At 33.6% G+C, this 27,748-nt stretch overlaps 1 protein-coding gene across 1 annotated transcript in view; it reads left to right on the top strand.

Moving 5' to 3' along the window:
• Positions 1-2,013: 2,013 nt before the first annotated feature.
• The window catches only part of LOC126734648 (choline O-acetyltransferase), a gene marked incomplete at its 5' end in the record, with an annotated part of 209,258 nt that continues 183,523 nt past the window's right edge, over positions 2,014-27,748 (top strand). The window contains one exon of the mRNA XM_050438346.1: positions 2,014-2,236. Coding sequence (XP_050294303.1) covers positions 2,014-2,236 — 223 coding nt within the window. The remainder of the gene's footprint in view (positions 2,237-27,748) is intronic.

Here is a 27,748-nt window from a genome sequence, read left to right as displayed (position 1 = left end):
ATATATATTAAAAAGTTATAATATTATACTAAGAGTAAATATGTATTAATTCTAAATAAATGGCATTAGTTTTTGCTATTCAAATTAACAAATTAAATTTAAAAAAAAATTAAAAAATTTTCAAAATTTTTTTTTTGGAAAATATAAATTTAATTTAGAAGATTCTCTTATTCAGCAATTATTTATTTAAGAATATGTAATATTTTATACATCAATTAGTATTTTTGAATATAGGTTTATAAAATTTATATTAAACAGCAATATATCACGCAATATACATTTTATTGCCAAATTTAGTACATAAATATGATTTTAGTAAACCATATAAGAAGAACTTGATGTAAGAGCTTTTGGAGATCATTATCTTTACAGACTAACGATTTTGATGTCTTGTAGATGTGGCATGTTTAATAACTGTTTAATACTTTGCAAATTTAATATTATAATTCAAGCTTTTATAAAATGTATCCTATACATATTTAAAATAGTTACAATTTTTTTTGCCAAGAGCATCACTACTGTACTAAATGCCTTAATTAATACTTTAGAGTTTCAAATATTTTTACTTCCATTATTTTTATTTTATTTTTATTTTTATGTCCATGTATTTAAATATAATTTTATTTGCCTAGTTGTTTAAAATAGGCCTGATGCATGATTTTTTTTTAAGTTTGTTTATTTTAGATTATTTAAATTCATACAATAAACTACTATAACAAAACTAATATAAAGGGAAATGACTTCAAAAATTCCGAACTACCCTATTAAGTACGCAACATAAACAACCCAATACTATAAATGTTTAAATATTCTTCAATACTATAAGCATTGATTGAATATTTGGAATACTCAAATATTCAATCAACGCTATAAGGCTCAAGATTCCTTAAGAATTGCTTTAAATTTAGTTTGAACTGTTTCTAACTTGTAATGTTTTTTGTATTGCTACTTAACTTATTATAAGGTTTAAAGCCCATATAATAAGGACCCTTTTCATATATTTTAAAAGGGATATTATTTGTATATAAACTAAAGTTGTGATTGATATTCGCCGGGAACAAAGTCTGCCTATTTTTTAAAACAAAAAATCAATAGTTCAAATATGTACAAAACATAGATGGTTATGTTAGAAGCCAAAAAAATTATATCATATTATTATCTAGGCAGTACTTTCGAAAATTCATCTATTTTTAAATAAATCTAATGCAGTAACCAATTTGATTGAGTTTTCCATTCAGATATTCTATATGGTTAAAAATTTAGGGTTAAAAACTTATCAACAAAAGAACCCAAAAACTTGTTGCTGTTGTTCGTAAACCAATTATCTGGGGTATCTGCCAATTTAAATACAAACTCCCCCCTTTCAGTAAGTTCATTGATATTAGATACTTTTACTGACACATTGGTGTCATCTGAAAATTGTGTTATATTGCAATATGAGTAATGCATTTTAAAACTGAAATAATTTACAAAAATTGTAAGCAGAATAGGTCCCAATATGCTACCCTGAGGCACTCCTACTACATTTTGTGATATATCCGATTTATGCACTACGCCATCTTTCTTAATGATTACTCTCTGACTCAATCCTTTGAACTTTGACTTAAATTCAATTTAAACCATTCAAAAAAAGCTTTTCGGTATAGTGAAGATAATAGCAATGAATATATAATATTTAGAACAAATGATTAAGTATTAATATCTAATAAAAATAAGGTAACAAGATCAAACAGCCACTATTTCAGCCCTTAAAATATCTTAACGCGTTCGCCAAACCATCTATCGACCAAAATTCTAAATATAACCATCGGCAAACACGCAATATCACGGTAAAACCCGTTCTATTCTCGAGAATCCATAAATTACTTATAAACTCCCCCCTATTTTCCCCCTTGAATCCAAACTCCTCCTTTTACCCCTGCGTAGACCAATCCAAAAAGAGCGTCGTGGCGCTGATCCTCCGCCCCAAAATCGACGTCGCGACGCCCGGTCTGGATTCATTCCTTTACAACACCTGGAACAGGTCACGTCGCGACGTCGCGTATCCTCCATCCACCGACAGCAGCAGGTGAAGAGAGTGTACCTAGGGGGGTCGTAGCCGTGGCGGCTCAAAACGGGGCCACCGCTGAAGGGCCTACGTTGGGGTCCTTCAGTTTTCTCGCAGGCCGTGGGGTCAGTGTCAATAATATTCGGGGTTTTTTTAGCTCGCGGATCGGAGCTGCCCTTCCAGATACAGGTAAGACTCGTATATGCGCAGGTGCAAGCGCTGAAGCGAAATTAGGTCAGATATTGAACTTTGATATTTCACTCCTTTAATGAAAAAAAAGTATTTGTAGCATAAGTAAGATGGAGTTGCTAACGGATGTAATTAAATGTGTAAAATTTATCGGATATCCAGAAGATTTTGAGTTTTATTAGAATAGTAAGACTATTTAATAAAAGTTCTTTGATGAAACTGCGCAGTTGCCGATAATAACCATGGTACCTATATAACGCAATTCTATGTAATCAAATCTAAAAAGTTCTCTCTTTCTCTCTCTTTCGTGTTTCCTGAGTTTCTTCAGGAAGACGGTTATGCTTATGACGGTTATATGAATGACGGTTAAGCTTTTATGGTTATCTAAACCAATTTCTGCACCGTCGTCCATTTTAAAATCAGCTCCTTTTTCAATAATATTCACTCAGGCCTGGTGGTCTGTTCTCATCTGACTTGGTTTACCTGTCTTTTAAAACTTGCCATCTTTCAGCTATATTATTAATACATTGATCCTTTATTTCGATAATAATTTATTGATTTTTGGATTTCTTGTTAAATTTAAGTTAAATTCGAAATATGGAATTCACGTCTATTAAGTATGCAGATATGCATCTTATGTATGTTCTTACGTCTTGCAATGCGTTGGATCCAAAAAGGTTGTATGAAGAAAGTTTCCTAATCATATTATTCCAAATCAAAAGACTAAAGACTTTCCTCTTAAAATACAATTTGCCAACTGGCTATTAGCTCAGCAGCGAATTTATCCAAACTTTATTAGCATTATTCTTTCTAACGATGAAGCAGGGCTTACCAAAAATGTTATTGTGAATTTACATAACTCGCATGTATGGGCTAATGAAAATTTTCAACTTCATTTTGATTGGGCCGTATTGACATTACTATTGAATGGAGTATTCAACTTCTGTCGATACTTGAGAACTTTTACAGAGAAGCCGGATTCATTTTGATGTTATCACATGGAACAATTTAGGGTTTATGTAGCAAGTACAGCAGTCCACGATTCGTCGTCCCCGTGCGTGTATCATACATCACGGAGCCGAAGTTGAACTTACTTATGAAGTTTTTAATTAATTATTTACAATTATTAACTTTTCAGGTTGTTTTTTCATTTCAAGAAAAGCATGCATCGCTGAAAAAAAAAGAACATATCATATAATTATTTTTTTTCTCCAAATATTTAATTTTACAAAGTACTTTAAAAGTAACTCAAAAAAGCCCGCGTCATTAAGGGGACGTATAATTGTAGGGAAAGCCTAATAGGATTTTTTTTATAGGAAAGTTTCATATAACTTTTTTATTTTATACCTGCAACCGAGAGATTTCCCACATTTTTTGGGTCACCCTGTATAATGTGTTGATAAGCTTTTTTTTAAACTGATAAAAGAGTTGTTGAAAAATAATAATAATGCTTTTTATGATTAATCCTCTTATTGCTAATTGTAGACCTTGTAAATTTGTCCAATTTCCTGTAATTATTTTATTTTAAGATTATGTTTTTTGTATTTGTATGTAATTAGGTATGACCTATTGGATTATGTAATTCAATAAGCAAAAATATATAATAATAAAATCGCAAATTAGGTAATGAATATTCAACAGTTATATAAGATTATAGTTTACACAATAACAATGTATCAACATGGTGTGTGTGTAGTAGCCAGATTATAAAATCCGTCGCTTTATAGGCGGCGGCCAGATTGATTTATTATTTCGCTACATTGCTATAATTAATTATAGCCATTTTATAAATCGATTAGGCACTTTTTAAGATGACTCTGACTACTTGGGCAGATTATTAAACGTTAAAAAGTGATGCATTTTAGTCCTTTAAAAAAAAGCGATGAGCATTAGTCAATAGCCAGATTATTAAATTTGAACCGTTTCTTAATTTGGCCCATAAAAAGATGTTCATTGTCTGCTTATTGGCATATTTTTATGATATAATTTCAATTTTGCTTAGTTTGTGTGATTTTAAATTTAAAAAATATTAACCCTGTTGAAATAGCAACGACGGGAGTAGAAAAAAATTATTTTTATTCCCTACTATTATAGCTACAAGGAAATTTTTTTATATCGGCATTTATGGTATCAATATATTTTATTTAATTCTTTTAAATACAATTCGTATTTTACAAACCGACTAAAGTACTTCACCCGCAAGAATGTTAAGCGGTAAGAACTTTATTATTTGACAATCTGCCTGAGTAGTGACAGGCGTTTTATAAAATGGCTAGCAAAATAATAAATCATTGAATAAAAATTTGACAATCTGGCCGCCGTCTATAAAACGGTGGGTTTTATAATCTAACATATTATTATGCATTTCGACTGTTTTTATGGCTACAGGGAACACTATACCTTTGCTTTTGGGACAAATTAGATTTTTATGTAATTAAGTATTTGGGTATAGTACATAAGCGCGTATCATTTGATGTATTATATTTCTCACGTGACTTCCGGTTCGACGAGAAATTCTAAAAACAATAGTACCCATGTTAAAATATATTTTAATAACGTCATTTAACTTACTATGCTTTAAAACTTTATTTTAAATATAGTTTACCTCCGATTTGTATACTCCTCCAAAAGGGGAGGTGGGGGGTAACGCCGCGCAGTGCCTCCCTCTCCCCATGAACAACTTAACCTTAAAAATTTAAAATAATCCTTTTGTCTCTAGGTTAAAAAGAGGAGGCACTGCTCTACCCCCCAGGGCCCCTTTCTATGGACACATCTACCATGAAGTACCAACGGGTTTGTGCAATAGTGTGTGAGTGAATATTCTTATTTTAAAGAAATGGGACTAAGAACATAGTGGTTAAAATAAATTATATATATATATATATATATATATAATGCCTCCAATACCGATATTAAATCTTGAGTTCTCTGAACTCAAGGAAATCGTATGGACTAAGTTGCAGGAGCCTAAGGCACAACGCAAGTTGGTGCTTGTAATTGTATCCATAGCGCTGCTTCTGGATAATATGTTATATATGGTTATAGTGCCCATAATACCAGATTATTTAAGGTGAGTTTCAAGATATTTAATTTTTATCTTATGTAGTATATATAGTAATAAAGCTAATATCAACTTAAAAAATTACTAAATAATTTAACTTTTCTTAAGAATTTAGCAGTTTTACTGTATAGCAACAACGCTTTAAGTACAAACGTATTTATTTTCAACAAAGGCATGAGAAGGCTGTGATATAATTAAACCTTACGAAATAAAGAATATTATTTAAGAATTTTATTTAAAAAAAAAAACTAGTGATTTTTTCTTGACAGAATTTATATTTTAGGTTCTATTATCCTAGGCGGTGACACACTTAGTAATAAAAAAATATACACGGGCAGAGAAAGGTACCAAAACAGTTTTGTAGTTCATTTGTAGTTCTTGCCCGCTTTGCTCAAAATCTTTTAAGCAGAATCTAATAATAGCGGCGTCACATTTTAGAACATACCCTTGCTTAAACATTTTTAATTTATTTTACCATTTTTTTTTGGTTTAGCATGTTCATTATTAATTAAAGATTATTATTATATAATTAAAGATTTATTATTCTTAAATTATACCGCCTAATTATTAGTTCATTATTCAGGTTTTTAATTGTGTTTCAGCCTTAAACATGTATTATATACAACTTAGAAGTCGGGCGTCGTCACGACTAAATATGTCTAACTCATATTTTAATTCTCTCTCTTCATATTTATAACATATTTTAAGAAATAAATTAGCTATATATGCTCTCAAGCTTATCTTATTAATTATATTTTTTCCAAATAATTAACTAGATCCAGACTTTTAGAAAATTAGAAAATTGTCTTGGCTACACTTTTATTTATTTCTTAGAAATTAGTTCTTTATTCATGAGTAATTTTACTGGAGACTTTTACCTGATTTTGCGTTCAAATCAAGTTATCTATTGCGTTTGATTTTAAGGTCATAACTATAATTAGCATAACTTAAGTCAAGAACCTTTTATAAAATACACTTGCTCGATTACCTGATGGCGTGCGAATGGCGCTCTATACGCTGGCATCTCGCGCGCAAATCTTGCGTTCTACGCGTGATACTGGTGACCATTGTTGATTATGCATGAAATGGGTCGCAAGATGAAACATGGAAACGTGCATTTACTATTGCGACTAGGCAAATAAAAATTGAAAGAAAAAACATAAAGGCCTAAGATAAGCAGGCTTACAAAAACCCCTTGATGCAACTTCTATTTTGAATGCTGACTTGAAATCCATAATTGGGCGGAAGCAAAATGCCTTATCTGGTTACTAAATAGATTATTTACACTATCTATATATATTTATTTTTATTTATTTATTTATTTATAATACGGGAAAACCCCATTAACTGTAAATTTTACAAAGCAATAATATTTACATAAGCAACTGTCATAATCTAAACCTACTTAAAAAATTAATACTAAAGTAAAAAACACCTATACAACATATACTAGAAACAACCTTAATAATTTATATGCAAGAATGTAAATACAAAATTTTATGCACAATTATGAAGTAAGTGACCTCTATAGATGCATTAAGGAACTTATGTTAAACACATCAATATTCGAATTGTTTAACAAATTCATATACCTATCCATAGGATTATTAATTCCATAGGATGTTCTGTGGAATGGAATGTTAAAGGTTACATTATGGCGCAACCCGTGATGAGGAACATTAAATCGTATGCGACCCAACAGATCAGGGCAATCAATAAGCCTATTAACGATCTTATATATAAAACTAGCACCAGAAATATTACGGCGTTGCGACAGTGTCGGAATAGATAGTTGACTTTCAATATAAGAATAGTCATGGTTCTCAATAACAGTTAAAGTTCTATGAGCACAATATCTCAGGAATTTATGTTGAACTCTTTCTAAAGCATAGATATGAATCTGGTGGTATGGAGACCAAACTACAGAGCAGTACTCCAATAAAGTTCTTACTAGGGAGCAATAAACCCTTCTTGTTGAAGAGACTGAGAAATATGAACAGTTTCTCATAACAAACCCTAGCAATTTTGATGCTTTTACAGAAATTGAATTAATATGATCGATAAATGTGAGTTTCTCATCAAAAATAACTCCCAAATCCCTAATAGATGCAACATAATTCAGTGGCTCATTATTAATGAAGTAATTGGATTGAAACCGGTTGATCCTGCGAGTGAAACTAATAACACAACATTTCTTAACATTTAAATGAAGATTGTTTTGTTCACACCAATTATGTATGCGATCCATATCTGCTTGTAGTAATTCTTGATCCACAATACTACCAACCACCCTCCAAAATTTTAAGTCATCTGCAAACATCAAACACTGACTATACAGGAAACAGTTAACTATATCATTAATAAATAAATTAAATAATAAGGGTGATGTATGCCCTCCCTGAGGGAGACCTGATGTTACGCTGATAGGATCAGAAAGATGTCCACCTACCCTGACCCTTTGAATACGGCCAGTTAAAAAAAATTTAATCTAACTCACAAAATCAACATGAAACCCTACGGAGATCAGTTTTGACAGAAGAATTTGATGATCAATACGATCAAACGCCTTACTAAAATCGGTGTATATAGAATCAATTTGTTTATGATCCTCTAATTTACTCATAAGATCAGATTGGTAACAGATCAAGTTAGTGGCAGTAGACCACCAGTAGGCAGCCTTTGCATAACCAAGAAAGTTGATTAGCTATAAGGCTATCAAAAAGTTTAGGTATTAAAGATTGAATGCAAATACTTCTATAATTATCTATGACATCCCGACGGCCAGCTTTAAACAATGGCACAATAAAACTTTCCCTCCAGGCAATTGGAAATGTGGATGTTTGTAAGGAAGCATTAAATAACAAAGATAAAGGAATGGCAAAAGTACATACACATTTCCTCAAGAGAAAAATTCGGAATCCCATCTGGGCCTGCAGTAATCTTGTTAGGAAGTGAGCTAATACCTTCAAATATATCATATGTTAAGATCTTAGTAATGTTTAAATTTAAACCATTAGCGGGACCATTTTGCAGCTGATTATTATTAATACCAGGAGAATAAACAGTTTGGAAAAATTCTTTAAACATGTTTGCAATATCCAAACCACTGGACGCTTGCTTGTCACCATAAAAGAGGGTATTGGGAAGGGTATAATTGGACCTCTTATCATTGATATATTTCCAAAATGATTTAGGGTCATTGTGTAAGCCGGAAACCCTTCAATATATTGTGGGAAGCACAAATTAGACATACGTTTGCATTCAGATCTAAGGCGAGAAAATTTTATATAGTTTTCGTCTGTATTATCTCTCATATACAGTGCTTTTCTTTGAAGTCCCCCCCCCCATTTATTTTTTGAACGGGTCAAAAAAAATTTTTGAATTTTTGAAACTTGGCATAAGTAAATTGGTCTATAGATACTATTTTTCACTATAAACTAGGTAGTTGTAAATTCCAAGATGGCGGCTGGGCGACATCTTGAGAAAAAATTTTAAATAGAAAGGGGGGTCGTGTGGTACCTCATTTTAAAGGTCTCAATGAGTACTTTATAACCCTGAAATATTAGACCCATATCTTAACTCGTTTCAAAATGGCGGCCTAATAAAAAAGTTTTTTTTTTTTATTTTAACGTTTTACATTTTTATGATTTTTGAATAGGTAAAAATCAGTGTACGAAAATAAATGCGTCACTATTTTATTTTGACATAAAAACGACAGTTCTAAATGTCAAAATAACACATAAGCGCCATCTTGAATAAATCCATTAAATAGAAATCTTGTGTTACCTCATTTAAAAGGTTTTATTGAGTACTTTTAATATTTATTACATGGACTCGGTGGACTCCGTTTTGACCTGTCTAAAAGTAACAGCCAAAAAAATACACTGTTGCGATTTTATTAACGTTTTTAATAATAATATACAAATAATTTATAATTTTTGAATTTTGGATTTAAAAATTGTCCATGTAATAATAATATTAAAAGTACTCAATAAAACCTTTTAAATGAGGTAACACAAGATTTCTATTTAATGCATTTATTCAAGATGGCGCTTATGTGTTATTTTGACATTTAGAACTGTCGTTTTTATGTCAAAATAAAATAGCGACGCATTTATTTTCGTACACTGATTTTTACCTATTCAAAAATCATAAAAATATAAAACGTTAAAATAAAAAAAAAAAACTTTTTTATTAGGACGCTATTTTGAAACGAGTTAAGATATGGGTCTAATATTGCAGGGTTATAAAGTACTCATTGAGACCTTTAAAATGAGGTACCACACGACCCCCCTTTCTATTTAAATTTTTTTCTCAAGATGTCGCCCAGCCGCCATCTTGGAATTTACAACTACCTAGTTTACAGTGAAAAACAGTATCTATAGACCAATTTACTTATGCCAAGTTTCAAAATTTTTTTTTGACCCGTTCAAAAAATAAATGGGGGGGGGGCTTCAAAGAAAAGCACTGTATAATGAATGAGCATTCCTTTTGTTCCTAGTTAACTTTCTAAGTTCAGGGGAGAACCACTTAGGAAATGAGGAAGTTCTATGTTTCTTTAAAGGAATAAAATATGCAATCCCCATAGAGAGATATTCATAAAAAACGCTGATTGATAAGTTAAGATCACTATGAGATAAACACTCGTTTCAATTAATTGAGGATAGAAAGATATTAAGCTCATTGTAGTTACCGTCTCGGAAATCATAAAAAAATTCTTCATAAGCTAGATTTGAAAAAATTGAGTTATTTGCTGTTGAAATATCCAAATGGCACTCATATCCAATATGATGAAAATTAGCTTCAAAAAGAGGGTCAGAAGCTTTAAGAATATTTAAATCCTTAACATTAGAAAAAACCAGATCTAAAAATACATTTCTATCATTAGGAATCAAGTTACATTGATAAAATTTTAAATAACCAAATCTTTGTGCAACATCTAAAGCTGGGTCACCTCTTGGGCATTGAACCAGGAGACCATGCTCGTCATTGGCCCATGCAGCCCTTGGTAGGTTGTAATCTCTAAACAGATATACATTTAGGTTGGCATATTGAGTAGTAACACACTCCATGGTTTGACAATGCCAGATATAACTATCCCGAGGTGATTGTGGAGGTATATAAACACCACCAATAATGAACTTAGTCCCATTACACTGGCATAGAATCAGAATTTACTCAATACGGTCCTCTTGAATAAAAATGCACTGTGATTGTATACTATCACTGACAAATATCAGAATACCACCTCCACTCAACTTACTGCTAGTTCGATAGCTTCTGTCACATCTGAAGACCCTGAAACCTTGCACGTCAGTTCAGCATCTACAATACTGTCATTCAAATTGCTCTCCACCAATATAATTATATCATAAGAACAGGACATAATACTACTGAGTAATGGTTGAATCTTCGTACGAAGACCTCCAACATTTTGGTAAAACACAGTTAATGGGGTTGAAGCAAGTTTTTTTGTTTGGACTCTACAACCACTGGAACACCTCTACGATACTGAATAATCAGGTTTTCCTCATCAGCAGATTTTCTATCTAATAAAGCAATATACTTATAAATATACTTATAAGTAAATATACTTATTCATTTACACTATCAAAGATATTCAGATATATATAGAACTACTAGAAATATTGTTTTTCTTTAAATTTATTTACTATTATTTATGTTTAAATTAGCACACATATTCCGAACTGTCCTGAACTGTCAACTGACTTCCAGAGGCGTCGCCACTTGTATCATTTCGGAATGATGAAGACTCAGCTGGTATTTTCCAATATACCTCCTTAAGCTAATTTCATCCCGAAATAATTCCAAACATGGTGGATATCATTATCCGCAGAAAGTTTCCCTCTTGTAATTAGACCCCTTGTAAAAATATCAATCAATAGTTTTCTCTAGAGAACGACACTAGGGAATATAAAAGCACCCCAGAACTAAAAACTACTTCTAAAATGCATAATCATTATCTATATATCTGAACTAGTCCAGGTTATCGAGTCCGCATGCGAGGTTGGGAATTGTTAGGTCTCTCAGATCCTGGCAAGCAACTCCTTTTTTAAAGATCACAAAGCGTCCCAAACGTTCTTATAGGTTGACTTCTGGTGTGACGCCTCTTTGGTAACCATATTTCTACCAGTCTCTTCATCGGCAATCTTGAGTACTGGCCTGGTTCTGGGGTTAAAATGTCGCAGCTCTTAAATGTTTCTGAACTTTCTATAGAAAACCTTATCTATTCTGCCAGACATTTGTAAGTTATAGTTATACAATATGCCAGAGCATACTTAGATAGAGCAGTAAACAGGTCTTGCTGTACTTTACAGGTCAAGCCGTACTGACTTTTTCGGCCATAAGAATGATGAGCTATGAATTTATCGAACGTTAAATCCGACTCTGGTTAGATTTGCTCCAGCTCAGCGCTAGTCGCTGGGTAAAAGGTGAATGATTCTAGCTTCACTTTTTGGTGGCTTTTGTATTCTATAAAGAATATCGTTGATGGCTTCCAGCACTTTGTATGGCCCATGAAAGAATATTGTGAGGTCTCTAATATTTGGCATTGATATCATATGCATCCTTTATCCAATCTCTGGTATCTTGAATGGAAATGCGCATCTGATTATGAATACAATCTATTGTTCTACGCAAATCTACTGTCTTCCCCAGCAACATCGGTTCCTGGCAAGCAACCAAACTTCAGATCGCAGGGGAGACAGAGTTCTCTTTCCTTCACTATTTGAGCCACGGACTTGCCTATATTTTCATTGATAACAGATAGATAAGCTATCAGAAATAAATGAAGAAACCTATCCTCGTCTCTTTGGCGGCTAGAGATTACTTTGGCCAGATACCAATTATGGTCCTATTCATTTATTCTACCATGACCTCATGACAGCAGGTGTTATGCAGTAGTTCAAAATTTAGCTTATTTTTAGACCTTGGTCTCAAAATAGTTCCAAATGAACTAGTTTTAGTTTGAGGCTTCAATGATAGTAGGGGCTTCTTGGTTTGGTAGGCTTGATTTGTTTGGCATTGGGTAGGCCTGAACTCATTTGGTGAAATAGTTCATCATGACCACAATATACTAATTCCCTACTTCTAATTTAGGAAACGAAACGGCAACGTCAAAAGCAATCCTGTCAAATGGACATTTCACGTTGTACTGACTTATCAAAGCCTTTTGCTTTCTCTGCACCCCATTACTTGCTGCATATAAAACGCATTTCCTGCACCAATTTCTAACGTCTGCCTTGCTCTTGACCTAGTAAAAATTTTTCTCTTACCTTTCCCAGAGTCTTTGTTACTCCAAGATTTCCTCTAGTTGCAGTTTTCTGGACAAAGTCATTTTAATAAGCCATCCGTATTTTCAAAGATTCTTCCTGCTCAATGTTCATTATCAAAGGCAAACTCTTATAATCCCTCTATCCATCTTACCACTTGACCCTCCGGATTTTTAAACTGAACGGGCAAATTTAAAGCTGCATGACCATGCATTTTGACCAGTTTGCAGCTTCCTCCACTTCAACAATAGCTAGAAACTATCTATATACTATAAACTATGTCAGCAAATGACGCACCAGTTACGCTCTGGCTTAAACAGAATCTTATTAAATTTTTTTTTCTTAGCCAATCTGAATTGAAGACAGCACGGTTTTTATGCACAAATTGCTAGCATCAATGTTCAGAACAAATTTTGCTCCACGGAATGGCTCAGTATAAGTCTGCTTATCACAGCCGCATCACTTTTAGGTGATGAAGGCTTTCTGAGAGTCTTGGGACCATTGGAATGTTCGTTGTCCTTCTGTCAGCCTGTTGGTAAATCCCTCGACAGGGCGTCAGCAAAAAGTGTATAAACCTAAGAAGATATGTAGCACATGTTTTTATTTCGGAACTGGCCAATTTTTGATAGTCTAAAGTTTTGTCTCGTCAACCGCAACTTCTTTCAACTTTTTGACTGGAAACGTCTGGATTGTCAGCCAGATACTGCACAGCTTTTTCTAACAGATGACATTTCTTTGGTTCAATTTTATTCAAATAACTCGTAGCGTCTTCTTTTAAATTTTTTATGTGGTTCTCCAACGATGTTTCTACCATAATGATGTCATCATGGTAAACCAGGCATTCCTTTTCCAGGATAGTCCTCTTAAAATCGCTTCTATCAGCGGTTCAAAATTGCACTGTTCTAATAGCATCATATTAAATTGACATAATCCAGCACCCACTCTAAAAGCCGTCTTTTCTCAATCTTTATCAAAGTTTAACTCAGCTTGCCAGTATCCTCTTTTCAATTCTAGCATGGAAACGATTTTTAATCCAGCGAAGGTGTCATCAATGCGAGAAAGAGGATAGGTAGCCCTTTTTGAAAATATAGTCTTTTTAAGATAGATCGATAGTCCTTTTTAGTCACCTTATTATGTTTTTGGTAATCCACGTAGAGTCGGGTCGAGCCGTCGTTCTTCTTAACCACTACCTCGGGTCAAGACCATGGATTGCTGATGGTTCTATAAGGCCTTCCTTGGTCATACTGTCAATTTTCTTATCAGCCTTGCTGGATGGGGCAAGCATTTCCCGTATTAATTTTGACTAGTTTTTCTTCTCGTCATCAAAAACATCTCGATGTCTATGGACCAAATGCCTCAGCCTCCTTCTTTGGTTTAGCCTTAGACCGGTGCCCGATAGCGATACCAGCTATTCTAATTCTTTCGAAATGGTTTCCCAGTTGATATCGCAGCCGCAACTTTTCGAAATATTGCTGAAACTGCAGAGCAGTATCGTAATTCCGTACCCTTCTTTAACAACACAGGATAACGATTAAAATTTATTACTATCACAGGAATATTCTTTTCAGTACGTACAATGATCTTTGCGGCTACTATCCCTCAAACAATAGGCTCATCATGCATTGCAGTTTCTAACATGAATATTTTACCATTCATAGTCGAATTTGCTCCTGAATAATCTCGTTCCGTTTGGTATCAAAGTCTTCTTTTGAAGTAGGACTCGAACACTGTAATCTATCTAATCTGTAATCTATCCTATATTTCTTTTTAGAATTACCTTCTTAAACCCTAACTCGAAGCTGTTGAGGTCGTCCATTACATCTGTTCATTACGTCCGTCCCGATGATCACCTCATTCTCAATCTCAGCCACTATCACGGGATGTTTAAATATGGCTTTTCATATGGAGAATGTAACATTTGTTTCACCATGGATATTTGCGCCAATCGCCCATTTTGCCGACCTTCTTTAGTTTTCCGGATTGGCGGGAGTGAAACTAGCTCCTTTTTAACGGTGTCTTCGTAAGTAACTTGCTTTGCCACATTTCCAACACTCTCACTTCCTATCTTGGCGGCTACTTCCACCACTAACCTCCCTGATAATCCAATTAACCGATTCTTCAAAGTTGTCCTCTCCCGGAACCATCTGACGGATGCGAGCCTGGTTCCTCTTCGGATTCTTGGCAGCTTCAAATTCAAGTTGGTGCATCTACTAACTTATGTGGATGTGTTTGTAGTAAGACCTGCCTCATTTCACCATTGTGGTCCATCCAGAAATGCTTAAACTGCCAAACGTTCCATAATCTTTTCCTAGACATCTGGATATGCCAGTCAAACCAAACATGATATATCAGCTTCAAATTCTTGCCCCTGAGTTTTGGTACCGATTCTTCATCTGCATGTGGTAGATATATTCCATGTGTGACACGATCGCTTACGACTACTTTAAATATTTATCACGGTATTTATATCGTGCCAATATTCCGAACTGCACTGCACTGACTGTCAACTGGCATTCCTAGCGGCGGCGCGGATCCTTATATACTCAGCTGACCATGATTACAGAAGATTCGCTTAACTTCTAGGAACGTCGTGTGGTGTGCCACTTGTGTCATTCCGAGATGACGGAGAATCAGCTGGTATTCTCGGCATTTTTAATATCGTTAGAATATTGAAGATTATTTTGCTGCTACGGTATATTAATGGGGAACTATATTAAAAGTTTTCTATAAAACAGTTCTCGGCAGCATGTAACCACAAAGAAAGGCTAAAGTGGTTTTACAAATCTAAAGCCTAAAAAGAAATTAGTCTCCAATTTTAATTGCGTCGCGGCGAACAAGATGCTATGAAATTTCTTTTCAACCCAGTGAAAAAAGGATTGTTCCAAGATTATCACTATTGGCGTGGGATCGACTGGCTCACCTTGACTTAAGTGCAGTACAGAAGGAAGCGTCTTCCTTGTCAAATTTTGTTGGTAATGATGAAATCAGTGGAAAAGTAATCTCGTTTAAAAATGCTTATTAAATGCAATAGTTTAAGTCTAAATATTAAGGAGAATATTAATATTAGGATAATTGAAAGGTAGATAAATAAATAAAAGTGTAATTTAATATAGTAACGTAATGAGTAACTTGAGCATGCAAAATAAAAATTAAGATCTGCATCAATATTCTTTTAAAATTAACAATAGAGACAAATATTTCCTCGAATATTTATATTTTTCTAAATACACTAGTATTTTTTCTCTATCACATTTATAATGTTTTTTAACTTCATTTCAAAAATTGACTATTAATTTCGATATAATAAGAAAAACTTTCTTATTATATCGAAAAGGTTTGTAACAAATATGAAATGGTTTTTAGATATATCGGAGCATATCAAGATGACCCAATTCCGGGAAACGTCAGTTTGCCCCCCGGGACCCCTTTCAAACACGACCACCATGGCCAAGATTCGGCTACCGGCATCCTCTTCGCTTCCAAGGTAAAATTTAATACAAAGATTGTTTGGCGTACCTCAATACCATATTTTTCAGGCCATAGTTCAATTAATGGTAAACCCATTCTCCGGAGCCCTGATCGACAGGATTGGCTACGACATTCCAATGATGGTCGGGCTGTGCATTATGTTCCTATCAACGGCAGTGTTCGCATGCGGCAGGAGTTACACGCTCCTCTTCTTCGCCAGAAGTTTACAGGTAAGACTTGATTTACTATATGACAGTAATTATAAATTGAAAGTAACACATTTATACAATCGGAGAAATTCGAATGCTGTAATTCTTATATCTTATAAAAAAAATCATGTTCTTTTACAAAATGTTGCTTTTACTTCTTAGCTTTGATTGCTACAAAAACTTTTAAAAAATTAAGTAATTAAAGTTTACTAGTAAATTGTACATTAGTACAGTAGCATTACATTTTCAGATACAATAACAAGCCTCTATTTGCAAACCTGACATTCGTCATGTCAAATGTTGACACGACGAATGTCAGCTAATTTTTGCTAAAATATAGCCGGTGCTGCTAGCACATGTTAATGTATTTCAGTGGTGATTTTTTTTTACATTAAATGGAGTAATATTTGTACTTAAAGCCATCATAGGCCGAGAATATGGAGGAACACAAGGTGCCTCACTAACAATAAACCTTAATAGTATTTGTAACGTTTCAAAATATAGAATACATATCTATTTTTGGTTAGTATTCTTATTTTTGGTATGGTTCTTTTCCTGTGCATTTCGTGGTAATTGGCGATGAAGCCGTCAGTGAAATTAGCCAGAGGTTTTGATCAATTTCCTGAACATGGTAACCGTTTGCCAATAGTATATTTATCTAACTGATTTATCTATCAACTGCGCTTCACAAATGGCATCTCGATCGATTGGATGAGGTAGCGTATCCAAACAGATTTTCTGGTTCCGTTCTAGACTTTTACAGTTTTCTAGGCTTTGTGTTATGAAGATGATATGGTGAAAACCAGTTCTGTTATCTGATATCGGTATATGATTAATATGATAAAGTGTGTAAATTTCTGGTTCAACTAATGAGATTTTAAGAAGGAAAACTATTTTTAAATCGGACTGATAACCATTTAGTTCAATAATATTAAGATAATGAGTAATATTAGTTGAATAGATTGGTAAAGGTAGATTATTTTGATTTAATGCTTGACAGATTTGTTTTAAAGAGTTAATAATATCGAACGGTGTTATGATGAAACTATGTAAAATTTTAAGTCGTGCGAAGGTGATCATCCAAAATATCATTTAATGAAGTTCTAACAAAAGCATAACTTTCCATAAGCGATTGACATAGATCAAGAATTCCAACTTTGGCAGCATAAAAAGCCGTAGTATCGGTGAGGTTTCGTCAACAGATTTTGGTTTTTTGGCAAGTTTCACAATTTTTTAAAAATTGTTCCACGTATAGTTAAATTGTGTATTTTCTTTTCGTCTTATTGTTTCATTAATTTCTCTATGTAGGTTAGTTTTTCCGCGTTGATAGTGGTCTAAAATTTCAAGGATTTCATCCTTATCTGGAGTTCTTACCACATCTTGGCATATTCTAATTTTAACGTCTTTATCGGCAAAAATGAAGCAAAATAACTCTAATATAGGTAGTTCGATTTAGGGTAAGTTGATTTTTTATACAGTAGGTATTTACTTCAACAAATTCGTATCTGCTCCTGTATAAGCTTTAAAACAAGTGCGGAGCCACAAAGATATCACCTATGCTTTCGTGATGAATATCTTCTAATTTATTTTGCCAAAAAAAGGTAACAATATTCTTGTAAGTTTTGTCTATAAGTTTGCTACTCGAGGTTTCTACTTTAGAGAAATAAATTAATGAAGTAGTTTTATATAGCTTGGCGAATCTGTTGTACTCTGTTACCATATATTCTTCTGTTTCCTCAAAATTGTCTGTCGCAAGTGGGTTTATATTTTCTTCATCTTCTTTTGTAGACTCGTTGATTTCATTGGACGCAAAAAGTCTGGTCCTAAATTGTAATTTAGCACATTCTCGAAAATGGTTTATTTTAATCCTTGATAATGCGTCTACATTTTTATTTATTTTTCCTAGCTTGTGTTCAATTCGGTAGCTATATTCTTGAAGGTTTAAGCGCCATCTTGCTACTCGGCTACCTGGATCTTTTATAGAGAATAGCCAAGTTAAGGGTTGATGATCAGTAACCAAGGTGAATTTTCCACCAAAAAGATAGGGGCCAAAATGTTTAACGGCCCATACTATCGCAAGTAGCTCTCTTTCGATAATCGAATACTTTGTTTCGGCACTACACAATCTTCTCGATGCAAACGCTATGGGTAGATCTTTTCCAATTGGGCCTTGGGAGAGCACGGCTCCAATATTTAAGCTGATTAAAAGAAGTTTTACATTCTGAATCGAAAAGAAAATAACTGTCCTTTTGGAGAAGTCTTGTAAGGGGCTTAGAAACTTTGGCAAAATTGGGTATGAATCGATGGTAGTATCCTGCAAGGCCAAGCAAAGATTTGATCTCATTTGAATTTCTTGGTTCCGGGAATTTTGGGTACACTCAACCTTCGAAGGGTTAGGCTTCACACCATCTTTGGTTATAAGGTGCCCTAAATATGCGACTTCCTTACGAAGAAATTCACATTTGTCAGGCTGGATATTAAGATTTGCTCGACAAAGACGTTTAAAAACCTCTTTAAGATGATTAAGATGTTCATGGATGGTTGGAGAATAGATGAAAATATCATCCATGTAAAATAAACCTCTTTCATTTTGGATGCTCCAGCAGAATGTTGTCCATGATACGCTGAAATGTGGACGGGACATTTTTCAAACCGAATGGCATACGAATAAATTCGTATGGCCGTTTTCGACCGAGAAAGCTGTTTTTGGATCGTCTTTAGGGTCGATTTCAATCTGGTGGAAACCAGAAGCCAAGTCGAAAGGGGTATGATATAAAAGTATTGGCATTTGCCTAAGTGGTCCAAAAGGTCAGAGATATTTGGAAGAGGATACTTGTCATCTATGGTCAATTCATTTAATTTCCTGTAGTTGATTACGACCCGCAATTTTTGTTTTCTTGATGTATCTAGTTTTTTTGGTAGAACCCAAACAGCATACAACAGGATACACCAGTATAACACCAACCATGGTGAGATCGAAGGTCCAATAATGCTTTGGCTTAGCATTTTCCCAATTTGCATCTTTACCTCCTCTTTGTAAATTTGGGGGTACCTGTACGACTTGGTAAATACTGGTCTAGCGTTATTCGCATCGATAGCATGTTTAATCTCATTGGTGAAGGTGATACTTCAATATAAAAGATGTCTTTGAGTTCTAACCACCCATTTGTTATTGCTTAATAATTTTAATTTAAAAATTTGTTCCGTACGTGCTTCAATTACGATTCTTATAATTAACTGTTTATGGCTAACATCCTGTATATTGGGGTTTGCCTGATGTAAAGGGATTGTCTTAAAATTTGTATGAAGTTGTTTAGAGTTTAAGTCAATGGTACACTGATAGTCCTCCAGAAAATCTAAGCCTAAAATTCCGTCGAATTCTATATTTAGGTTATAAATGAAAACTTTATGAGGATCTTTTACATTAAACGGTACTAAGGTGGATTCGGTTATTTACAATATTTCTTCTGCAATACCTTGGATCATTACGTTTTCCGTAAATCTATGAGGGAATTGTTGCGTGGTGATTTCTTTAAATACGGATATTCCCGTTCCGGTATCTATTAGGAATTTTAAAGTGTTAGAAGCGTATAATGTAATAAAGATTTTTTGAATTGACAGTGAGAAGTGGGCTTAAAGAAAGTTTGTTCTGGAAAATTCAGATTTGGATTCAACTCATCCAAATTTAGTGTTTGAATTGCATTCTGGATCTCGCTTAGATTGGTTTCCGAAACGGTAGTTTGGTTTGGTGAATGGTTTTAGTTTAGGACTGTGAGAAAATTTTCATAGTTGTCTGGCATATCTTGAAAATTAATCTCATCATATTCAATGCTATTGTTATAGCAATTTTGATCTTGTTCAGAATAACAATACTCTCGGAGGTAGTATCATAACGATAATGTTGATTGGTATCTTGTGGATAAGAATTCATGAGATGTGCGCGATGTTGGTTTCCGTGATTTGGGTTTTTCTGAATAACAGAAGAACGAAAATGTGGGCGACTTTGATTGGAGGTAGAATGAGGTCTTTTTTTGATAAGTTTGATTTTATGAACGTTCTGCTTGTGTTTGGAACGAACTTGGTCACTGTTGTGAAATTTAATTGTTATAAGGTTTATTATTATTGTTATTATAAGAATAACTAGGTCGTTGGGGTTGTGAAGAACGGCAATCATTTGTATTGTGTCCAATTCGGCCACAATTTGCACATTTTGGAGGTTGAACTAAGGGCCTCGTTATGGGTTGCTGTTGGGGTCTAGTTGGGATAATTGGTTTAGGAGTTTTCTGGGCTTCGAAATAAGAGAGTTGTAAATATTTCACAGAAAAAAATTAAAAGATTTAAATGAATAGTATCAGATTATCAAAAAGTCATCACCCAATCAATAGTTACAACAATAAAACCAACGAAATGATTCGATTACTTACATAAAAGCCAGATGCATGGAGTTGTCGTGTTCTCTACCGGTCAGATCAAACACAGGTTTCTTTCGATGTTTTCGCCGATGAGCGAGGACGCCTTATTTGCTATCTGAGAGTTCTTAAGAAGGTATCAAGGAATTAGAATCCGCCGTCAATAGTTGGCGGGTTTTTCCTGTTCTGCCAACGTTATACGGATCCTATCGACTGTGCTAATTGTTATCAATTAAAAATTACGTATTACTTTTTAAAAAAATTATTTTAAAATATGAAAGCTTAAAATATGACAAATAATAATACTTATATAGACTGACGTGAACTTAACGTACTTATACAGAACTAACTACTTTATTGCAAAAAGTCTATTATTTATAGTAAAATAGTTTGTAAATTCAGCGATTCCCACGATGTTGAAATCATACCATCGGTTTCATGCTGGTCTAGTTCTTACGAAATTCTAGGACTGCTGAGGTTGCAGCCTTGATGTTGCCATATACGGCCACACGTGGATGACGTAATATAAGGGCATATAACATAAATATCTATATACCGGGTGGTGCGTCGCCGAGCGGAACATAGGAAATTCCATGTAAATTTTAAGGGGGTTAATTATTGGCTATTGGCTTCCCTGTACAGAAAAAATGTAAGGTAACTTTTTGAAGAGACCAATCTGGCAAACCCTTGTGCAAACTTTCAAAAAATTTTAATAAGCGAATCTTGAATTATTCAATTAAATGTAATTGCAAAATTACCAAATTATCGGTTCAGGTAAAACCAGACACCAGCCACCAGCAAACAATTTGTTATAAGGCTTTGTCAAATCTGACGTACCACCGTGCCGAAAAAAAACTGGGACAATAAAATTTAGGTAGGGAATTGTCTCCTAGTCTATTATAGTAAATCGAATTCCTTGGGTATGGTATGCATATTTACGCATTATAAATTTTTGGAGTCTTGATAATTACATATTTAAATAATAATATAACAAAACATTTTTATTTTTCGATATTTATTTTTATTTGGAACACAATTTATATTTTTTGATAATATGGAATAAAAAATTATTAATACTTAGTAAGCGCACCGTCGTTATCAATTACAACTTGCAAACGTCGTGGCATACTTAAAATTAAGTTTCTGATATATTCTTCGGTTATTTGGTCCCATGCGTCATCTATCCTTAGGTTAAGTTATCTTTATACATATATTTTGCCATTTTATCCCAAACGTTTCCAATTGGGTTGATATCAGGGCTTTTCAAGGGCTAAAACTTCACGGTAAAACTTGAATTCGTCTTTCGTCTAGGTAGTTTTAAACTATAGGGGCTGTATGTATAGGAGCATTATCATGTTGGAAGATAAAATCTTGCCCATAGACTACACCAACCGATGCCATCATACCATTGTTTAGGATATTGCGATATCCTAAGGCATTAAGCCTTTCCTGCACTATTTGACAAACGCCTGGTCCTCTAATACTAATCCAGGCCCAAACGTTTATACTAAAACGTCCACTTTGATTATTCTTATGTGTATATCTTTTATTATATCTGGTATCAGAAGGCCTGTAATCGCGGATTTGGCCATTATTACACGATTAAAAGGTTTTTTTATCCGAAAATATTACCGTTTCCCATATGTTGTTTTGGTGAGCATATTGATGGGCAAATTCTAATGAAATATAATAACAAATTCTAAATAATAACAAATCAAAAAATCTGTTTGCTGGCTTCAGTCAAAAATATTTTATTTGTTACACAGCAACTTTTAATTTCTAAATTTCTTATCCTACTACGAGCTGTATTAGCAGAACCAGGAAAATGCGTGTCTTCTTTCGCCTTTATTGCCGTTTTAAACGGATTGTTTCTTAGAAAGCCAACTAACTCTCTATCTTAAATGTCGTTTGAAATTTTTGGTCGACCAGAACCTGAATTTCTTACAATAGCTCCATATTCTGCAATTTTTGCCTTAGCTAAGGAAATGGTATATTTACTAATGCCCCATTCTTCTGCGATTCTTCATATAGGAACTCCATCCATCAGACGAGTGTATATTATCGCTTTTTGTTGAAGAGATAATGCGGGCATTTTGAAAGAACGATTTTGTTGACAGGGCTGTCACAAAATTAAATTACCTTTGACAACATCAAAATATATTATTCTAATATACCAAGAGATTTGAGAGATTTTGCTGTCCCAGTTTTTTTTCGGCACGATAGTACAGCCGAATACAAAAAATGTCTTTTTTTCGTTTTATCAATCTCACAACCATACATTTAAAGTAAGAAACGTTATTATTACTTTTTTATCTAACCTTTTATTTAATATAACGATGAAGTTAAACCAATAACAATTATTATTATCGATTATTAAAAAAATAATTTTATCATACTTAAAATATAATTAAACCAATAGCAGCATCTGAAATATTTTCAATTTATTTTCCCATCACTCCCATCATTTCCCATCATTCCTATCTGGTCCATTTCAACCATTAAACATGTTGTTAGTAAATTCGAGTCCAAAGACATTGCAATAAATAATTGTAAATGTTTAACTCAGAAGATCGAAAATAGATCCGAAAAAACAGAGAACAAAACTCTTAATATTTTACTAAGTGTGAAAAAATAAAATAAAATAAAATAAAATACAATAACTTTTTTAAAAATAATAGAGAATTACATAAAAACATGAATAAATCAAATGTTCAAACAACCCTCCATTAACGGCTAAACAATATCCTAACCGATCATAAAAATCATTTCTAACGTTACTAAGTTGATATTGGGATATTTTATTACATTCTAACGAAATAGCGTTTTGTAACTGGTTTAGATTCTCAAATTTTACACTTTTATAAATGACACTTTTTAAATGATGCCACAAAAAGAAGTCATTCGGTGAAAGATCAGGTGACCTGGCTAGCCAAAGTATCCGATACCGTGGACCAATAATATTCCCGTTAAAAGCATTTTCCAAGCACTCTCTAACCATACGGGCATTATGGGCCGGGCAACCATCCATTTGGTACCCGATCATTTGATCTTCCTGAACAACTTCTTCCAAGGCGGGTCCAAATTGATTTTGAAATAAGTCCAAATAGGTTTCAGCTGTTAGGTTATAGTCCATAAAATAGGGTCCAATGATATGTTGTCCGATAATTCCCACGAATACATTTGTTTTTTGAGGATATTATATCGAGTATGAATAAAGCGATGTTCATTTTCTTGGCTCCAATACTGGCAATTCTGAACATTTGGTTCATTGTTGAGGGTAAATGTACATTCATCGGTAAAACAAATATTTCTTTATAAACTGAAAACATTTCAGATACTGCTCTAAGACTGTTTCTTGCATAATGCCACTTAATTATGGTCATTTCTTCGTGGATTGAATAATTCATACTTGTTTTCAAATATCGACTATCACTGATTTATTGACACTTTTTCTCAATGACAACGTCAGTGACAATATTCATTTTACTGGTGCCTGTTTGGTTTTACCTGAACCGAAAATTTGGTAATTTTGCAATTACATTTAATTGAATAATTCAAGATTTGGTTATTAAAATTTTTTGAAACTTTGCAGGAGGGTTTGCTAGATTGGTCTCTTCAAAAAGTTATCTTACGTTTTTTCTATAAAATGTACAGGGAAGCCAATAATTAACCCCCTTAAAATTTACATGGGTTTTCCTATGTTCCGCTCGGTGACGCAGAATTTGCAGTAACAGTTGAAAAATATAAATAAATTAAAAGAACAACAACAGAACAGCTGATGCTACTTACGGACATTTTCGGTGCCATATGCATACTACGCAAGTAAAAACATTTAATACTAGATGTCGTCGTAACCACAATGTCACTTGTCACAATATTGACAAAAGCCATGGATTAAAAGTGAAAACTTTCGATTTGTTTACCCTATACTCTCTTCAAAGCCAATAAATCTTTCGCATTTAAATAAAGGTGTTTCTTCACCATCTTCCATATTTCCATCTTCTACCACATGGGCCGCAAGCTTATGCCCAATGACAATGACATTGACACAATTACATATTTACAAGTTACATAGTCTAGACACGATTGCAATATATTAATTAGTACAGTGCGAAGATATAGACGAATTCCAAAAATATTGAAAATAGATCAAAACAAAACCTCATCATGCAACAATTTACAATTATTATATCGTCAATTAAGCAAAATTTTATACGCTATCCCGGTGTACTTCTCACACGTAGTCTCGCCGCATAGTAATAGAATGATGCAGAACTCGGCAGACATGAATCTCCGGTGCTATTTGTTTATGCTTATTTAAATATTTAAAGCATTTCCTCAAGCTAATTGTCATAAGATAGCTAAAAATAAAAAAAGAGAGGTATGGTTGTGCTTGTTGCGTGCCAGGAAAATTGTAAAAGAGAGAATGCGGAATTCAAATTTTACGTATTTCCGAATCGGTTATGGAAATCGAAAAAGAAAGGTATATGCATCAAATAAATGCATAGTAAAGGGTAGATATATGTAAAAATTAAACATACATAGTCGTTTAATTATAATCGTAAAATATAAATTATTACGATTCTTATTTTATATTCTTAACGTACTCACCTTAACATAAGATCATTGGTGCCTAGTTTTAATGATCCTAAAATATTAGTAAACAATATGACATTTTTCTCCTTACTGGGATCTGGCTTAAAGATGACATGCCCAGTATATTATTGGAAATCCCGGAAAACAAACTGTTTAGAATAGATCGGAAACTTTCTCGAGGGGGTGCTGTGGGTGCGTATATAAAACATTTTATATTTGCAAAAGTCTTAGAATTTGATTTTCAAATTAACCCATTTCTTAAACATCTATTTTTAGGTAAATCTTCACTAGCTGCAGGTACTTTTTATAAGCCTCCGAATATTTATATAGTCTAATTACCGATTTTGAGTCTATTTTGTCAACTCTATAATCATGTCATTATTATGGATGACTTAAACATAAACTTCTTTAACCTTATAACCCTTTAAATGAATGCTTTCACTTATATTATCTAACACAAATATTAAATGAACCAACAAAAAAAACTGAACATATTAGCACCCTTATTAAGCCAGTTTTTGTCAGCGAACCTGATTATGTCGCCGCTTGTGGAACATTATCAACACATAATTCGTCTGACCATGAGTTAGTTTTTATTGAAAATAAATTAAAATCTCCTAAGCCTCCAGCAAAATTTATATATATATATATATATATATATATATATATATACAGTGCGAACGTAAAGGTTGGAATAAATTCATTTAAAATTCAGGGGTATGTTCAAAAAAAAAACGCTCGGACATGTCGATTTTTATTTTTAACTGCGGGTTTTCTTACTATAATTTTATGTATACAGGGTGGCCCAAAAATAAGTTACGGTCATCAACGTAATTTTTTTAAATGTAAACACCTATTTTTTATTTTAGATTTAGGTTCTACATCAAATTCTAAGTACATTTCATGTACCATGTCCTATACCTAAACTCGACCGTTGACGATTGAACACAATAAAAGGCTATTTTTGGAAGAGTTATTTATATCAAGCAAGAATACATAAAAATATTTTAATTAATTTATTAAGTGTTGAAAATGGCTGCCACGAACCTCTTGGCAATATCCCAGTCGATGCTGAAATTCTTGTAAAACGTTATCGATAACAGAAGGTTCTATCAATCTTATTTCTTCCGTTATTCTAATTTTTAAGTCTTCAATGTTGTTTGGCCGATTAACATAAACTTTGGACTTAAGATACCCCCACAAAAAAAATCTAAAGGAGTCAGATCCGGCGATCTGGCCGGCCATTCAATTGCACCCCTCCGACCAATCCAACGTCCAGGGAAAACGGTATCCAGTTACTGGCGCACGGGATGAGTGTAATGGGCTGGAGCTCCATCTTGCTGATACCATAAGGAATTATCTAATATATCCGGGTCTTCTGGATCGGGGTATAAAGTGGCAAGGCATGGAACCAAGTCATTTTCTAAAAACTCTAAATACCTCTCACCATTCAAGTATCCTTCAAAGAAAAAGGGCCCTATAACCCTGTTTTCAATCACCCCCGCCCAAACATTTACTTTTTGAGGGACTTGGCTGTGGCACTCCATCATCCAGTGCGGATTTTCAGTAGCCCAATATCGGCAGTTTTGCCGGTTTACACTACCATGAAGACAAAACGTTGCCTCATCAGAAAATACAATTTTTTTTGAAAATTGTGGATTAGCATGGCACAAGTCCATAAGTCTCTCACAAAATTCTAAACGCCTATCTGGGTCATCTTCATTTAGTTCATGAACGAATTGAACTTTGTAAGGGTGCCATTTATTTATACCTAAATACTTAACGACGGATGTCTGGGATATCTGATTTTCTAACGCAATATTGCGAGTCGTTTTATGGCAATCTTCTTCAACTGCCAGCAAAACATTTAGTTGCTTCTCTTCTGATATACTTGACCGACCTTTCGTATAATTATCCCTGACATGACCCAAATCCCGATATTTCTGTTCTATTTTACTGACAGTACTTTGAGATATACGTGGCCTATCAGGATACTTGGCATGATAAATTTCACAGACTTCTATCTGAGTGCGCATCCTGTTTCCATAACCAATCATCATCAAAATCTCTATTGGCTCTCGCTCACTAAGACGTACCATTTTTTGAAATTTTAATTTTATCTTTTGATAAACTTAACACAAGCAAAACTTTGCTTAGGCATCTAAATCAAACTAAATTCACTCAAAATTATTTGATGTCAACAAATTGTGACAAGTTAACAATCAAAAACACCAACCACAAATGTAAATAACCAAACAATAACTGATAGGTTGCTTGATATAAATAACTCTTCCAAAAATAGCCTTTTATTGTGTTCAATCGTCAACGGTCGAGTTTAGGTATAGGACATGGTATATGATGTGTACTTAGAATTTGATGTAGAACCTAAATCTAAAATAAAAAATAGGTGTTTACATTTAAAAAAATTACGTTGATGACCGTAACTTATTTTTGGGCCACCCTGTATACATAAAATT

Source organism: Anthonomus grandis, chromosome 3 (assembly GCF_022605725.1).
Source record: "Anthonomus grandis grandis chromosome 3, icAntGran1.3, whole genome shotgun sequence".
Classification (NCBI taxonomy): Eukaryota; Metazoa; Arthropoda; class Insecta; order Coleoptera; family Curculionidae; genus Anthonomus; species Anthonomus grandis.
Note: the sequence above shows the minus strand (reverse complement) of the source record. Positions and strands in the feature narration are given on the sequence as shown.